Source organism: Doryrhamphus excisus, linkage group LG12, assembly GCF_037039965.1.
Source record: "Doryrhamphus excisus strain RoL-2023G ecotype Guam linkage group LG12, RoL_Dexc_Guam_v1.1, whole genome shotgun sequence".
Lineage (NCBI taxonomy): Eukaryota > Metazoa > Chordata > Actinopteri > Syngnathiformes > Syngnathidae > Doryrhamphus > Doryrhamphus excisus.
Window position 1 is genome coordinate 7112336 of NC_136368.1, and position 18451 is coordinate 7130786.

General features: G+C 39.0%; 1 protein-coding gene and 1 long non-coding RNA gene across 3 annotated transcripts in view; one reads left to right on the plus strand and one right to left on the minus strand.

Annotated features, from left to right (window-relative positions):
* Positions 1-13409, plus strand: part of nxph2a (neurexophilin 2a) — a 30276-nt gene extending 16867 nt beyond the window's left edge. Inside the window, exon 3 of one of the 2 annotated variants that reach the window (XM_078795006.1) lies at positions 12133-13409. In XM_078795006.1, coding sequence (XP_078651132.1) covers positions 12133-12876 — 744 coding nt within the window. In that variant the 3' untranslated portion in view covers positions 12877-13409. The remainder of the gene's footprint in view (positions 1-12132) is intronic. The other variant, XM_058082219.2, reaches the window with a different exon arrangement.
* LOC131135850 (uncharacterized) lies at positions 775-17888 on the minus strand. The gene is made up of 3 exons (XR_013629533.1): positions 17785-17888; positions 6416-6532; positions 775-809 (listed from the first exon to the last, which is right to left on the minus strand). It is a non-coding gene; the product is annotated as an uncharacterized LOC131135850 (long non-coding RNA).
* Positions 17889-18451: the final 563 nt, after the last annotated feature.

The window sequence follows — 18451 nt, forward strand, 5'->3', positions numbered from 1 at the left end:
TATCCCATTACCAATTTGTTTAAAGTAACTATAACTCATGAGTTATATTTACTTATCCCATGACCAATTTGTTTAAAGTAACTCTAACGCATGAGTTATTTTTATTTATCCCATTACTAACTTAAAGTAACTATAAGTCATGAGTTATTTTTATTCATCCCATTACTAATTTGTTTCAAGTAACGATAACTCACGAGTTATATTTACTTATCCCATTACCATTTTGTTTCAAATAACGATAACTCATGAGTTATATTTACTTATCCCATTACCAATTTGTTTAAAGTAACTATAACTCATGAGTTATATTTACTTATCCCATTACTAACTTAAAGTAACTATAACTCATGAGTTATTTTTATTTATCCAATTACTAACTGAATTAAAGTAACTATAACTCATGAGTTATTTTTATTTATCCCATTACTAACTTAAAGTAATTATAACTCATGAGTTGTTTTTATTCATCCCATTACAAATTTGTTTTAAAGTAACTATAACTCATGAGTTATATTTACTTATCGCAGTCATAGTTACTTATACCATTACTAATTTCTTTAAAGTAACTACAACTCATTACTTTTTAAAAATAATTTGCCCAACAAAGCTGAGTACTTGTATCCATCTTCACAATTCACAATACAATTAATTAGACGAAGACGTCTCACAGGTTGGCAGCTGCAGGCTTTCAACTGGCAGGTAGTCAACCGGCAGCCGCACATAAATGGTTCCCGTCAAACACCAGTATCAGTATCAAGATGGACAGATACGTCATTTGTCTCCAAGAGTGACTAGGTGACGTCAGGATGCTGGACGACAGGGCAGAATTAATAAACGTAAACGACCAAGATGTCCATGTTTAAAGTCTTTTATCTCCCATGAAGCCCAGCAGCCGGAAGTCACTGCAACACTGTTGGTGCAGACATTGGTGTGTAAAAGCTATTTGTTTTTCTTTAGCCTTTCTCTCTGCTTCTGTGGTCCACATTGCTATCGTAGAAGTAGCCAATGATCGATTGTTTTTATTCATCCCATTACATTACATTGGTTACAGTTAAGTTTGTGTACAATTAAGAATGAAGCTTGTGTGAGTCAGAAAAATGCATCTATTGTCTCCTGGTATTTTTCCCATCAGTCGTATGTAAATGTTGTGCAGCACTGTGAACTGTCTATTGTGAAGGCCCCTATGAAAAGCAATTAGACTGAATGTAACAATAATATCAAACAAGTGTTTGACAAGAACTATTTACGTCTGCTGTGTGTTTACAACCCATGAAGTGTCTTTGTCTTAAACCACACACTAAGAATTTGTTGCTATACGTAGTATATACCACACATGCCCTGCAAAGACATGTTTGTCTAAAAGTATGGAGCAAATTTCAAGGTGACTGAAATTTCAAGTCTCATTTTAGGGTTTAATAACGACATCACCATGCAGTGTAGTTGACAGATAAATAATAGTATAGTGACAGTAGGGATGTATGTTTCGCCAGATTGTCATCCCTTTTTGCGTTGAGTGTCCTTGTTTTTTCACATGCCTGTAAATCAATTAATTTAAAGTCATTGGATTCATTGTAATTGTTTGGGAAACATATACAATTGTTTGAAAATGTATAACTTATATATAACCAGATTACAAGTAACTTAGGGCTGCAAATAAAAAATATTTTCTTAATTGATTAATCGCATCGGTTTATAGAAATCCAAATCAATGCCAACACCGAGGTTTGTTCACAACATATGAGGAAAAAAAAGTCAAAGTCAAAGCAGATGTGTGTGATCTGTGCTGATCTTGTTTTGCCTAATAAACAACACTTTCATGGATGACTGAGGAAATTCAAAGTCTTCATATTTGAGAGACTGAAATCAGAGATTTATGTTTTTACACAAAAAACAGCTGGGATAGGCTCCAGCACCCCCGCGACCCTCGTGAGGAAAAGCGGCAGAAAATGAATGAATGAATGAATAATAATCAAATAACAAAATAGTTGTATAATCAATGAATCATTGATTCATCAATAATTGTTGCAGCTTTAAAGTGATCCAAAACTTTTGAGCGGTATTGTATGTTAACACACTGTTTAAAAATAAAATCTCCCCACAAAAACACATTCACTGGTTTGGCCTTTATGTATATTTTGGCCTGGAAGCCTGCTAACCGGCTGCTTGATTTTGTGAAACGATCAGGTCAAACGTACTACCGTTAAAAACTTGTGGCTTACAGTGGGTGTGGCTAATCTATGACTCAATTCTAATTCCATGATATCTCCTTTACTTCAGACTACCACTAATTGTTTAAATACTGTGCCGTTTACTAGTCTGTGAGGAAACGGTAATTCTGTCTTTGGCAGCCACTTCACTTCACTTCACTCACAACGAGCGGGTAAACCCATTGGAGACCGCAGTCGGTCATTATATATAACAGTAAAGACTAAATTAATCACACAGCAACTTAACACTCCAGAAGTATACCTCCAGAAATACAAAAGTGTAAACCTGTTTGAAATGGAAAAAACACAACATTTGAAAGTTTTCCCGAAAAAGCATTGCGTGTCAGTAACTCATTCATTGGGGCACTGCAATGACGTCAGCCTCCCTCTGGGCTTGTCTGGCTCCCTCTGGAGGGACAGAGACTACATTGCAGCGCCATCCATCTATGTGGCTTGTCCTCCAATGAACTGCTCTTCTGGCAGAAATGCATTAAACGTATAACATAGTTTACACATCAGAATTTAGAGTAGTAGTACTAGTTTGTCTACATGCATGTATCTTGTGAATGAAAACTATGATCGTGTACGAAAACTGACGCAAAAGGTTTTGATGAAAACTGAAAAATACATGTTTAAAAATTGAGATTAGGCTGCACAGTATATCGGTAAATACATTTAAAGATTGAAGCGTTAATGAAAATAAGAAGTATGAGTGGAGTTGGCCTTAGTGTTCAATTAGAAACAGACATGCACAAAGTCTCAGGTAGTTTCCACTCTGAATTAAATGTTGCTAATTGTATGAAAGTACCCCCCCCCCCATATCTCCTCACCTCCACCTTGTCGCTCATTATGTTTCACGACAATGTGATACATCTTTCTCAAGAAAAACTGTAAAAGTTTTGAGCTATTAGACGCAATATACCTCAACACCTCTTTATCAGCTTGTTAGCTCACCGTCTTCACCTTCAACAGAATATTTGGACAGTAGCAGACAGACAGCTGTGTAAACAGGGTGCTTATGAAGGGAGCGTCTTTGCGTTTCATAGGCATCAACATATTTCCTGGTACTGAGTTTACTGGTGTTATTGGCAGGGGGTGCCTTGCTCTACCAGAGAGTCAGAGTTCAATCGACATGTGTGAAGATCGGGCTTGTTCTGATGTCGAACCTACAGAGACCTTCAACAAGGCTTGAGAGAAGCATTTGGATTCATGAAGTATGTTACCGAGTTGCCTAGACAAGGTGACCTGAGATCTTAGGAACCTGAAACGTCGCTGTCTGTTAGCCAGCCTCAGGCCACGGGATGAGACTGATGAGACCTGATTTTTGCTGTTCTTTTAGGTGTGCACTTATTTATGATTTATGTTGCTTTTATACACACAAGCATGTTGATTTGGTTGATAGTCACAGAGTCATGGCAGAGTCATTCTGTAAGATTTTAGTATTTGTATCGTATCAACCAGAGCCTATCCTATCCAGCCTATCCACTGTGAACTTGTTGCCAGTCAATCACAGGGACATGTCGTCGCTACATGTTGAAAGAATGTAGGAATGAGGGATTTCTCTACATGACAAGAATCAGCAGAGGATGCCAGTACAGTAATTCAGGCCCAACTAGTATGGTGCAAGTGAAAGGTCTATTGCAACAACATATAATGCTAATAGCTGGGTTGTACTTGACGTCACGTCCGGTTGCAGTCGTTGTATGCTCAAACAGAAGCAGTTATATTGGGACAGGAAATGAAATCAGATTGGGAATCTGTGGACATTTTGGGAAAATTTGTTGCAGAGTTCTTCAGATAGTAGTCCATCATCAAAACAAAAAAGTTCCAAAAACAAACAAACAAAAAAATATTTTTGTTTGAAGGTGGCTACTGAACCAGAAAAAAGCTAAATTCATACGAAAACCAAAATTAAAATATTGTGAGAACTCGAAAATGCAGAGAGTTATAAAAAACAGAAAGCATTTATTTCAGTCACAGCAGGTGAATTTTTGGCTAAAAAATTACTGAATCGTTTGCATGGTATAGTTTTAAAATGAACCAATATCCTTTCGGCAACTACGAATCGTGATAGAAATTGTTACACCACTACAAATCCTTTCCAAGGTCCTTTCTTCCTGCAGCTGTCAGGCTGTACAACCAGCACTGCTCCCAAATAGACTTCTACACCATTATGTACATCTGTGTAATACTTGCTTTTATAGTCAGTATAGTTACTCCAGACCCCATTCACTGTGCAATATCTGCTCAACCTCCATGTGCAATATTAAGGGCTCTAAATGCAATATACTAAGTTCTATGTGAAGTATTTCCATAATGCCTCATATTAACTCACTAGCAAGATCTCAGTGTATTGACTGGTCATATATCTCATCTCATTTCATATTATCTACATACTGTATTGTATATAACTCTGGGAAAAACTGTTGGTTTTGTTAATACTTGGGTTGTTTATATTGTTTATTTTTCTATATTGTGTATTTTGTACTGCTTAACTGATTCTGTACTCTTGCTGCTGTGCAATACAAATTTCCCCACTGAGGGACGAATAAAGGCATATTCTTATCTTATCTTGTGACTTGAAAATATCACGGCATGCATCAACATTCCGTTAAATAGCATACTTACCCATGCACCAATGAGTCTAACATTTTCTTTGGGCCACCAGACCGATGTGATCGAAAGTCAATGTTTTGCAAGTCTCTCGTCTTTAATCAATACAAGACAGCCCATACCTATTTTTCCTACTAAAAAGTTGCCAACAGGGGCTTATTTTATAAAAGCAGAGACCTGTGGCGTAACTGTCCGAGCACAAAACAACAGAGTCGACTGCTGATGACATCATAAATGGGCAACAGAGCCAGGGGACAATAGCATCCCATGCTAACAGCCTGGGATATTTTGTAGTACAGCGTATTGTTACCACAACAAGACGTGCGCCATATTGTACGCTAACAATGTACGAATTTCAACATTTTTGTATACATTTTCAACATAAACTGAAAGTTATGTTCACCAAGGTTCCGCTGTGTATATCTTTCTGCAAGACTCTTGTTGGATGGTGTATGAATTGTTGTCAAAAATGTTCTGATATTAGAAACGGAGTTGTCATATGATGATTATTTGGGGTCATTGTTGGTACGTATTTATAGGGGGTTAGATGCTATCATCACACATACCTTTATTGGTGGCATTGTGTGGTGGGTTAGGGTCCTCCTGTGTGGATGCTTTGTTGTGATCCAGCACAGTGCTGAAGCACCTGCCATGTGTCTCCTTGGACACAACAACTGATTAAAAGTGATGGCTTTGGTGCGTGAGGCTGTTCCAGTGATCAGAGCACCAATCTATTCTTCAGCGGCGTGTATTGTCTCTCACACTGGGCTGCCTAAGTGCCTCCAGGGCCTTTCTCTCCTGGAACTGGCTCTGGATGTGAATCATTACAAAGGAAATGCCCGTAACACAAGAAGGAAGATGCGAAGGGGAGGATGTGGCACTGAGGATTCTGGCAGTGGAGGGGATGTTTGTCATGTTAGATCAATCAAGCTTCATCGTAATCTGATGTGGAGACATTGCATCCTTGATAAAACATGTTCAAATTCAAAAGTTGTCTATCCGCAATAGTGAGCATGGTGTATTTTCCATCCCATTAGCAGGTTTTTTTTTTCTACACAGAAAAGCGTCAAGTTAATGGAGCCACAGACATCGAAAATTAGCAGAGAAATGAATTGCAGCACCAAAGTGAGGTCAATTTGCACAGATAAATCCATGAAAAAGAGCGGCGTGCATCATTGGAACTGCTCTGCTGGCGCTGATGAGCAGGTTAATTGCCCATTTTGTTTACCCTCAGAAACACGCCTGAAACCAATTCTCCCCAGATGCACATTTGGATAACTACATCAGGAAAAAAAGTGGATCATTTTAATTTAAAGATCCAGTCAGACTGCAAATAAAGACATTACATGCTCCCAAAAAAGCAGTTTGGAGATTTTGAGTGGCAGCCTTTCTTGTCAACTGGACTTGCTTGAAAGAGATTCTATCATGGACATGAAAATGCTGCTTTAGCATTCGCCCGCGGCACAGAACCCATCACAGCAAGCCGGGGGCTGCTTGCCGCTAAGGCATTTGAACGGCATCTTTTCAGAAGATCCAGATGTCACTGGTTGCTTAATAACCTTCTACAGGCTAGTTCTGGTCACTGTAGCAATTACCTTTATGTCAGGCCTCCAAAAGATATGTCCACCCACGGGACAAGCAGACAGCCGGCTGCGTGGCGCTCATTACGGATGGATGTCGAGGCTGATCCATCCTCGGTGTGTGGCGGACTCCTGCCAGAATTCAAGTTTAAACAGAAGCTGTGGGTACTACTGATTAAAACAGTCAAATATCACACACACTACATGCTAGTACACCTAGGGCAACAGAATATTCATACTGTACATTATAGTAACTACACAAACATGTGGATTAAGTATAAATTCATATGTCACATTATTACAAAAATAGTTGAGAACTACATTGAAGCCAAAGTCTATATTGAAAATTTGTAGCAGGAGGAAAATTGAACTTGAATACAACTTTACTTATTTAATCCCTCGTTTATTGCGATTAATTGGTTTCAGACCTGGCTGTGATAAGTGAATTTTCACAAAGTAGGATTCCTAATTTATGAATGGAATATTTTTGTAATTAGAGCATAAAAAACCTGTTTACAACCTTCTTTATAAGAGCTCTTCTGACATGAAATAACACCCCTATAGTCACCTTTACACTTGTATCACCCAATATAGAAGACACAATAAGAGAAAATAAGCCTTTTAATATAATAATAAGCCATTCTGGTGCTAGTGGAGCTGAGTGGAGTGAGTGGAGTGACTGGAATGACGTCGGAGTTGAGTTTTAGATTGCCGTGGGTTGCGATCAAAACAGTAGCCAGTGTTAGGGATTATTGTGTTTGTTGTGAGATCATTCAGGTCTGCAAAAAAAGCCTGTTATTTTGGTGATCAAGCCTGGGGTTTGTGTGTTCCAACACATATTACAAGCTAGTGACCAGTGTAGAAATACTACATATCTTCGCATCTTTGAATACACACACTGAGATCTTTGTATTGTAGTTAATTTAACCATTTTATGCTTGAAAGTGCTTATTATATATATATATATATATATATATATATATATATATATATATAATACTACTACTATAATACTATATTATATATAGTGCCAAAAGTATGTACAGTTTGGTAAAATATTCATATTTTTTCGACCAACAACCAGCGTAGAACAGAAATGGTGTCCGTCAGGTCAATGTCAATAGTCTGTGTGGAAAGTCTGCATCAACAATAAGTAACATTACTGTCACCTAGTGTCCAGTGTGGAATACCAAATATCATTCATAGCATCATAGAATGTGTCTTCTGAATGCCTATTTGCATTGTAGTTCATTATAGCCATTTTTATGCTTAAAAAAAATTTAATTTGGGGGAAAAAAAATACATACGTATTCCCTGGTTTATCGTTTATATTTCATTTTAATGATCAACCTACTAGTTTGGAAACAAGAAATTATTAAGTGACTCATGTGTGACCGTGTGTTGTCATGGCGCCATTTGGCTGTAGTGTTTTTGTATCCTTGTTAAAATAGTTAATGGTGCCCTATAGCCGGTTAACTTCTTCTTCTTCTATTGTTGTTTACTAGCGGTAAGCAAGCAGTCATGCTGTTAGCTAGTTTTCTAGCCCCCATTCACCACAACAGAACGAATGAGATTGTCACTCAATCAATCAGGACGACATCTTTATTCCAGCTGCACACGTCAACACTCACATAACTATACAGCCACTACTGGTAGCAGTCTTAAATGCAATAACAGACACATACATCAGGGCACCAATACATGGCTTGAATACATCACAAAGGTGCAAATCCCAGTGTGCATTCATACACTGTAAAAAAACAACAACATTGTAACATGTACAGCATACGTGTTCCACTGTATGCTCTCTCCTTATGCTTCAGTGATCATGTTTTTTTCAGTCAGCGTTGTGATTTCGCACTTGGTGTGAAGGTCCATGTGGAACTCAAATGAAAAAAGCACCCGACAGGTGATGTTGGGAACACCGAAGTGGGTTGGACTACAAGGCGTTAAGTGTGTAGACCACTTAATGTGTTCTTCCAATCCCGCTTGCACTTCCATATTACTGTAGGTGTATTATCATTCATAGTAGAAATGCCAAAGTTCAGTCTGATTGGCTGCCCTGTTCTTGTGAGACAGCTTTTTATTTTTATTTGTAGATATTTTTTTAATCTTATTTATTTATTCTTAATGTGATTTTGAGTGATGCACTGACTGTTGGGCACTTGGTTGTTACAATGACAATAAAGGACTATTCTATTCTATTCTCTAAACATAAAATATTGTCACTTGACATCCAGAAAATATGTAAATATGTATAATTAATATCACACAGGCATATCTGCATATTACCACATGCTGACTGCACAAATAAATATTTTCTAAATTTTCACATTTTGTTCGTCTATCACACACACACATACAGTATATGATGATGTGATGACAGTGTCCTAATTATGGCACAGTTAATGTACTCTTGTGTGTAGATTCCCAATGCAGTTGTTGATATATGATGTGTAATTATTTGTTCGTCACTACTGTTAATTATGCATGGACTGGTGAATGAGCGTGCCAGGCCTCGGCAGGCTTCCGTGCGCGATGCAGCGGGAGGGAGCGGATATTGGCAATGTTTGCCGCTCGTCTCTGCCTTGCACTGTTCAAAATGAGCTCTGCCGGTTTCAAGCTCTATGAGGCTACACTTATTATCATAATAATGTCTTATTTCAAGTCGCCCTGAAACGCCGCTAGCACGGCAGCACAGATTAAGAAATCTTAATTAAGCTTTTGTAGAGTCTCCTTCATGAGACCTTGCCTCATATTTCCACTGTTTTCTTGAGTTTCTCTCTCCTCAGTTTTTTTTTTTTTTTCATGCCTCAGTTTTTAAACCACGTGTGCCTAAATGAGCGAGGTGTGTGTGTGTGTGTGTTGTGACAGTGAGCGAGCAGGAAAGCTGATGTGTCAGTGGAGGATTTCAGGTTCTCAGTGCTTCATCTGTCTCGGGGCATTTAAGTAGATATTTCCTCTCTTCATCCCAATGTTGCCACTGCAATTTCCCCACTTGTTCATCATACTTAAACTTCTGGCTCTCATTTGCATTATAAACATCTCATGCATAGCTTACCTGGGAGAGAGAGAACATTTGGTTACACCACTGGAGTTTTCACAACGGGACAAACTGTACTTGGTGGTTATAGAATATCTTTCTTTGTATGTTCAATACCCCCTTTCCTGTAAGACGACATAAAGTCAAACTATTAGACGATATTAGTCTCAGTGCATCAGGTTACATTCGGGTACCACCAGAAAGTGGTGAAAAATCTGCGAGTCATTTATATAAAGATAGATTTCTCACGTCATTATGGCTTTTTTCCCATAATATTTTGACTTTATTTTTGAAACATTATAATTTTTTTGCAACCTAATTTTCAAAACATTACTTCTTGTTTTTTCATATTACTTTCTTCAATATGTCAACTTTATGCAACTAAATTTATATTTTTCCTCATAATGTCACAACAGAAAATTACAAAAAATACAATTCCTATTAATATTTAAACTTATATTTATTAAACTGCTGATTTTCCCATTTTTGCTGTTTTTTTTGCGTGTTTTCTTTAAAAAATGTATTTTTACAATACAGCCCTGTTACTCACCTACGTTGAAGTCGATGTGTTACAAAAAATAATAGGTCTACTTTTATAGATAACAAAGGAAATAAACAAAGAATATTCACATTTGAGAGGCTGAAATCAGAGGATATTAACATTTTTAAATCCCAAACTATTACTGTAATCCCCAAATAGTTGTCTGTGAATTGGATAGTCGATTAATGATTATTGCAGCTTCTAGTACTCACCACGAATGAAGGATATTGAAAGGTGATAGACAAACAGGTAGGATCGCTATACCAGTTATATACAAGTTTCATGTTTGCAGTCTCAGAGCAACCATGTTGTGTTCAAGGACCACCTGAACAATGTGTGAATTTTCAGCGCTTGAAGAAAAAAAATATCAGTGAAGCTTGAAGATAAAAATGTGCTAAAATCTTTTTTTTTTTTTATTGTGGACCAGTCCAGGGTGTACCCCGCCTCTAAGTGGCATAGAAAACAGATGGGTGGATGGATGAATTGTGTTTTTTGTTGGTTTCTTTTTAACAGTGGTACATGCATGCTGTAAATTTGACCTGTATTACCACATATTTATAAATGACTACCAACTTTGAGTGAATGAGATGTGGTTTCTGTAGAATAAGAAGACTGTTTTTGGAGAAAATAAGTAATACATCCATCTGTCCAATAGGGTCAGCGGTATGCTAGAGCCTATCCCAGCTGTCTTTGGGCGAGAGGCGGGGTGCGCCCTGGACTGGTTGCTTTCACACTATTTCTATGGCCAATGTGCTTCTCATTATCTTTGCTTGTATTGGATGTCAAGTGGCCATAATGTCGTTATGTTAAATTGTCATGAAGTGTACAATTAGTAACCAATAGTTGTAATGATGCACTTGTACTGTAAGTATGGGTTAGGAAGCGTTTATGTAACTCAAGCACACAGGCCTACTTAGTTAGTTTAGCACACGTGCAATTCATTTATGCTTACAGCAAAATGGTAATTATTCCGAAAGTAGTGCACAGCGGCTCAGCAAGAATTCAAACAGCCGTTGCTTGCTTGCTTTCAACATCTGCTTCTCGCAGTGATCCCCGCAACCGGGCCCGGGGAAAGCCGGCGCTAATTACTAATAAAACTAGCTAAGCTTATTGCGGTGAATTATTAACGCTTTATCTGAAGTGGACCAGGAACGGCTCCTGAGGCTAAACAGCTTTGAGGCACAAGGAGGATCACAGTTCATTGCTGTGTCTCTGGATTAACACTTTGGCGGATACTTTAGCAGATGATAAGCCGATTTTATTGTCGGCCACCATTACAAGTCAAGGTTCAAATAAAGCCACATCAAAGAATGGTGGCCGTCTGCTTTGACATGGATTTGAATCTAGCAGTATTTCTTTATTTCTTTCACCAAACCGCATCTGGATGTGACTGTACTGGAATTATCTGAAGCATCTTTGAACAGATGAATCGGGTTCCTGCTTAAAAGAATATGTACGTATATATTTAGGGTCAGTGTGAATGGTCGTTTGTCTATACATATGTGCCCTGTGATTGGCTGGCCACCAGTCCAGGGTGTACCCCGCCTCTCGCCCGAAGACAGCTGGGATAGGCTCCAGCACCCCTGCGACCCTTGTGAGGAAAAGCGGTAGAAAATGAATGAATGAATGATATTTAGGGTCACCATCAATCAGTAAGGTTCTTCTATACATGATCATTCTAACTGTGGCCAATAAAAATGCTGTGCGTGTTTGTCAGGACTTTTCATGTAACAGCAACAATATCAACTTTGACGACCTTTGCCTATGCAGTAATCCCTCATTTATTGTGGCTAATCCATACCAGAACCGACTATGCTAGGTTACGACTTTTTAAATATGGTTTGTACCATTATTAGAGCCCTCTACATATTTCACCACACACCTCAGTCACCTTTACGTCCGTATTACCAATATAGTAGAGTCCTGCATTCCTGATGTGTTTTCTAAAGAACCACCGAAGTTAAGGAGACGTTAGAAGAGTTGTTTTGAGGTGTCTCATGACAGTTTAAGTGACTTTCACTTTGCCTTATTTGAAGCCAACTGGAGACACTGCGTGTGTGTGTCTTTGCGCCAGTGGATTGACAATATTTGCATAATTGTCAATGTGTGCCACTGACTAGTTGTGTGTGTGCTGTGTTTTCTCTGAAGGTCTCCGCCAGGAAAGTACGCGGGGGAGCCACAGAGCTCATCGAGTGGGGGGACGGCACACACGAACAGACGTCTCCCACCGGGGCCAGTCCGCGGATCCTCAACCCCTTGCGCCTGTTTGCAAGGGCCTCCCCGGGGTTCAAGAGCAACGTGAGGGAAATGTCATATTTACAGAACATGGAGGACTTCTGGGACTGGTTATCCAACCAGACAGATGTTCAGGATCCCCAGGCCAGAACTAAACGCAGGCCCATCGTCAAGACCGGCAAGTTCAAAAAGATGTTCGGATGGGGCGACTTCCACTCCAACATCAAGACGGTCAAACTCAACCTGCTGATCACAGGCAAGATTGTGGACCACGGCAACGGCACCTTTAGCGTTTACTTCCGCCACAACTCCACGGGTCTGGGCAACGTGTCAGTGAGCCTGGTGCCGCCCTCCAAGGTGGTGGAGTTCGAGATGGCGCAGCAGTCCACGCTGGAGACCAAAGACACCAAATCTTTCAACTGCCGAATCGAATACGAGAAAACGGACCGCAACAAGAAGACGGCGCTGTGTAGCTTCGACCCGTCCAAGGTGTGCTACCAGGAGCAGACGCAGAGTCACGTGTCCTGGCTCTGCTCCAAGCCCTTCAAGGTCATATGCATCTATATAGCCTTCTACAGCGTGGACTATAAACTGGTGCAAAAGGTTTGTCCCGACTACAACTACCATAGCGACACACCTTACTCCTCCACAGGATGACCGCTGAGACTTTTGTTTGACCTTTAAATCACCGTCATTCGAACCTCTAAACTCCTTTCTCCTCCACTCAGCCAACCAGACCCTGAGGTGCAGTGCACCCTAAAATGGTTGTCAGATACTTCAACATGTTCTCACCAGAGTTGAAGCCCTGCTTCAACCCAGTAAGTTATTTCAATGTACCAGGCCACTTTTCATCAGGGTACAATAGCATGCGGTATGCTTATCACGGGGGTGACAAGCCAGGTCCACCCCCAAATGGCAAAAATTTATACACCCATAAAAATGTCGATTTTTGACACACGGCTCTCTTCTTCCCCTCAAAACCCTCCTGCTTGCTTGACGTTGCCTTTCCGATGATAACAGTAAAGAATCAAAGTGAACGACCCCCCTCCTCTCTCTTCAATTGCTGTTGTAAACTCGCAACATTTTCCATGTTTAAGCCATAAACACACTGATTCAACAGTCTAAAATACATCATTACTCAAAAACTAACGACTGGAAGGTGCGACTGCAAGGTGATTTCTGAACAGATGGTCGTCAGGCTGAAAACCAAGACGGTGTACAAAAACCGAGGCAAAACTTACGACAAAAACCATACCAAAACTGGTATGTTTGTTTCACCACATTTTATACAGTTTATAAATTCCCTTCCAACTTAAAAATGTAGAGTTTTTTCAAATCAATTCTAATAAATAACCATATATCCATGAAAAGTTGTACAACCCTAATTGGCATTATACACTCGATTCCCGCACTTTTGTGATTCAGCATTGACGGCCCGGCAATTTTTGGTTTAAAACAATAAAATAAAAGTAAAACAAAATACATCTCATTCACCATAAGTTCGTAATAATTGATAAACATGTGATAATACGGGTACAATGCTTCAATAATGAGCGTTCAGATTTTGCACTTTGCTAAGCGGTTCTTGAATGCATCAGAGTTGCTGTGAGACTGTTCTGTAACTGAGTTGAATGACAATAACAACAATCGCTTCTATTCTTTACTTATATAATTAAAGGAGAACATCAAGCCAGCAGGAAGGTTCGGAGGGGGAGGAACGAGCTATGTGTCAAAAGTCGATCGTTTTATGGCCACCTCAATAACATTTTGCTATTCGCTGGCTGTCCATGGAGGGAACTTACAGATCTAGTACTGTATTGTGTTATTTATGGTTAAGATTTTTCAAACAATCCAAAAATGAATAATATTATTAGTATTTGAGTTTGGCTGTGGATTGACAGCTTGAGAATAGCTTTCACCATCCGCCCCCAGCAAAGCGCTGCTAATTAATATGTTGCCCAGATGTTGCTTTGAAGGCGCGGCCACATGCCAGCAAGTTGGGAGGTGAAAAGGATTCCCTCCCCGCCTTCTAAGCGAGCCAAACGTGGCTCTGCGTGCGCTTGCATTTATTCTTACCTTTTCATTGAGCACAATGACGATGATTTTCAAAAGCTTTGACCGATGGCTGTCTGGATAATAGACGCACCGTGACAGCCGTTGTCCAATGAGCCGAATGAAAGTCAAATGACGGATTGACGCGAGCATGAAGTGAGAAAAGGAGCCGAGTTGAAGAGAATAACGGAGAATCATTAACATCACCGGCTCCTGCTTGCCAAATGTCTAATTGTAGTCTTAATTCTTCACCATCATCACCATCATCATTATAGTGCACGTGTGCGTGGTAAAAGCGGTCTGTCCGCCCGATGAACATGAAGGCATCACGTGGCGTTCAAGTGTCAGGAGAGGAGACAATAATCAGCACTTTGTCAGCCGCCCTGACATCACCTGGGAAATGTCATGTTGGGAAGTCTTTCCGTGCGAGACATAAAACACATCTGGAGATGGAAGGAGGACGTGTCGGTGGAACATCTGGTCTTATAGTCAAGTGTGGAACGTGCTTTGACTGTTCAGCACGGTTAAAGGCCATATGTCAACTTACTCCATCTGACTGTGTGCCGTGTCTTTTACACATCATGTAAATGATCCTTATATGCTCACTTCCTTATATTCACGCATTATGTCGTTAGTTCAAGTACACATCAATACTTAGGTACATTAGATGGACTTTTTTTTACTTTACTGGAGAAAACAGGATAAACTTTAAACAAGATTTTAGGTATATTAAATTAAAACATGTATTGGATGGAGCAAACTTTAGTTTTTAGTTTATTAGAAATAAAATAAAAATAAATATTCTACCAAGTCATACATATTTTTTACCTAAAAGCTTGAGTTTCTTACCTTGACACATTTCAGGGTAAAAAAAAAATCTTCATAAAAGGTGAAAACGTTACTAGACCTGTGCTTCTGAAAGAGTGGACGGGTCCCTTTAGGGGGCGCGAGAGACTGGGAGTACTTTCAATGTTAGTGCAGACCTGTCAATATCCATTCATTCATATTCAACCGCTTTTCCTCACGAGGGTTGTGGGGGCTGCTGGAGCCTATCCCAGCTGTCTCCGGGCGGGGGGCGGGGTACACCCTAGACTGGTGGCCAGCCAATCACAGGGCACATATAGACAAACAACCATTCACACTCCCATTCATACCTATGGACAATTTGGAGTCGCCAATTAACCTAGCATGTTTTTTGGAATGTTGGAGGAAACCGGAGTACCCGGAGAAAACATGCAAACGTGCCAGAGGAAAGGCATCTCTCCCAAGGGGGGAATTGAACCCAATTCCCAATTGTGTGGCCTGCATGCTAACCACTCGTCCATGACCTGTCAACATGTACAAATTTATTGTACTCAAAATCGGACGCTTGTATTCTTCATAGCTCTCCGTTTCACAGCTCCTGGCAGAAAATATATGAGAACTACTGCGTAAACTGCGAGTAAACCCGAGTTTTTTGTTGTGTTCAGGTAAAAAAAAATTACTTGCATTTTTAAGTATATCAGATTGTGTACACTTCAGTTTTGAGGTATATTATAAATATTACTTTAATAAATATGAAATACATTTTTTAACCCCATCTAGTCTATCTAAATATATTTTAACATTAACACGTGAAAAAATGTATTGAATATACCTAAAAAGTTGTTTTTTTCCATCTTGATGTGTGTTAAGGTTAAAAACTTTTTAGGTATATTAGAAATAGTATATAAATAAATATTGCTTTTTAAACTCCATCTAATATACCTAAATACTTCAGTTTTTTCCATCTGGTATATTAGGACTAGTACAGTATATAAATAAATATAATTTTTAAACTACAACTAATATACCATCTGGTATATTAGAAATAGTATATAAATAAATCAATATATTTTCTAAAAAAAAAAACTAAAAACTTGAGTTTTTTCATCACCTTCACACGTTTTAAAAAATGAAATATTACGTGCATTAGGTTGCGTAATTTTTTTTTTAGATACATAAGAAATATGGTATAAATATATATTACATAAGTTCGTAAATATTTTTAATGCCATCTAATATACCTAAAAACTTGATTTTTGTTCTCATCTTGTGTGTTAAGGTACAAAATCCTCATAGTTTTCGATATGTTATAGTAAACTCAAGGTTTTAGGTGTACATGAAGGTAAAAAAACAAACCTCCATCTAATATATCTAAAACATGAGGGTTTTTAGGCATATTACAGTAGACGGATGTAGTTTTTTTTTTCACCTGCAACAAACTTCAAATAAGTGTTTAACCGTCAAGGTAAAGGAGTCCATCTAGTACACCTAAACATGTGTCAGAATATAAGAAAGTGAAGACATATTCAACAAGAAGATAAAATAAAGCTATTGGAACTACCGTAACTGTAAATGATCCTTCTAGAACGGAGGAGTGTATCATACCAAAACCCAGTCACTCTGAAATGATGTCTTTTGAGTTGTGTGTAGATGCTGTGTGTTAACGTGTCCAAAAGGAACCTCACACTGGTTATTATTTTCCAAAGAACATCAATAAGTGAACCGTTTGTTGCTCCTGGTGTTTGTATAACATGTAGATAAATGTCAAATTTACCTTTATGAGTCCCTGCTTGCTTTTTCTTGTTAATTTGTTCCAAAGGAGTACTAGTTATGTGTATAGTGTAAGTACAAATGTTCTTTTTTTTGGGGGGGGGTGCAGTATTTGAATAACCAATAATTGAATTGTGGAAAAGAACTGCGGTTTATAAAAAGGTATTAAAGTTGATTTAAAGTTGGTGCAGCGTAGTGGTGTTCTGTACGAGAGAGTCGTTTTTTTGTTTTTTTTGTTTGCTCCCACAAGGACGTCTCAGCAGAATAAACACAGCATTTTCCGAAATGCATTTCAGTGTAGCTTTTTAATAGCCAATAAATCTGTGTCCACAGGCGTGTGTGATACCAAAGGTACACCTCAGGGAGCACATCCATTCAGCAGGGGGCCACAGGCGACAGGGGTCTTTTCTTTGGCTTCCATTACTCTTATCTGATCAGGGCCAGGTATCCACTCCCCAGCATTAAGACTCTAGGATGTCCTGCCCAAAGTGTCCGCATCCTTCACTGGTGATGCTTTTTTATTTTTTATTTTTTTTTTGTGCTGGCACTCGAATAAATGTCATACATGAACACACTTCACATGATGCTTTCCTGCTGAATACTGTAGCAGCTGAATGCAGGTTTGTTGACTTTTTGATTGACAGCACATATTAATTAGCAAGGATTGGTGTGCATGTTAATTTCCTCCTGCCAGCCTGTTGCTTCAACAGCACACAATCATGGAATGAGGCAGCCGTCTTTATAAAGACCTTCAACTTGTGTATCAATGTGTATCTATGACGCCATTAAAGTTATTCAGCAAAACTAGCTCCCGTCGGAGGCAACTCTCATTACGTCAATATTCAATTAAAAATGGCCAATTAACACATATAACTACATGAAACCGCAATTGACGTTGAGGTAATTTATTAAAACAATGTAAACAAGATGGGAACTTACTTTTTGTTCCGTTGTTGGCGTTGCTCGGGGATGGAATGGGCGTGGCACGTCTTTGTTGTGGGGCGTCGCTGAGTGAAATCATTAGAAGTGTACGTTGAGTTGTAGTTTAAGTAGAGGAGTTCAACCCTGGAGACCAATTGAAATATTATATTTAAGTATATACATCGTATATCATATACATAGTATTATATTAAAGTATATACATGTTTCTTTATTTCGTGGTTTATATATATATATATTGTATATCCCCCCATACCATTGTTGAGGCACGTGAAAACATGTCCAATAATATGCCCATTCGATTTTAATTATTATGATTTTAGTTATACATACATGTATTTGAGCGTTCAAAGAAAACCGCGTATAATGTGTGTGTGTGTGTGTGTGGAGGTTTATCACAAAACAGCACCTGGGATGCAGCAAGCAGCACTTGAATCATTTCTGCCGTCAACGAGTCACTTCCTCATGTAAGACGCAACTGCACACTTCATTTTCAGTCGGGCAAACGATGTGATGTTAGAGCACCACTGCAGCCTCAGAAACACCTTGTATGTCCTGCCATGGACAGTAAGAGGGTGGAAAGTAGAAGAGGTACCCCGAAGAAGAATTTCCAGTCGATTCCCCCTTCCCTGGTGGATTATTGTCATTATAATGTCTCCAAACCGTT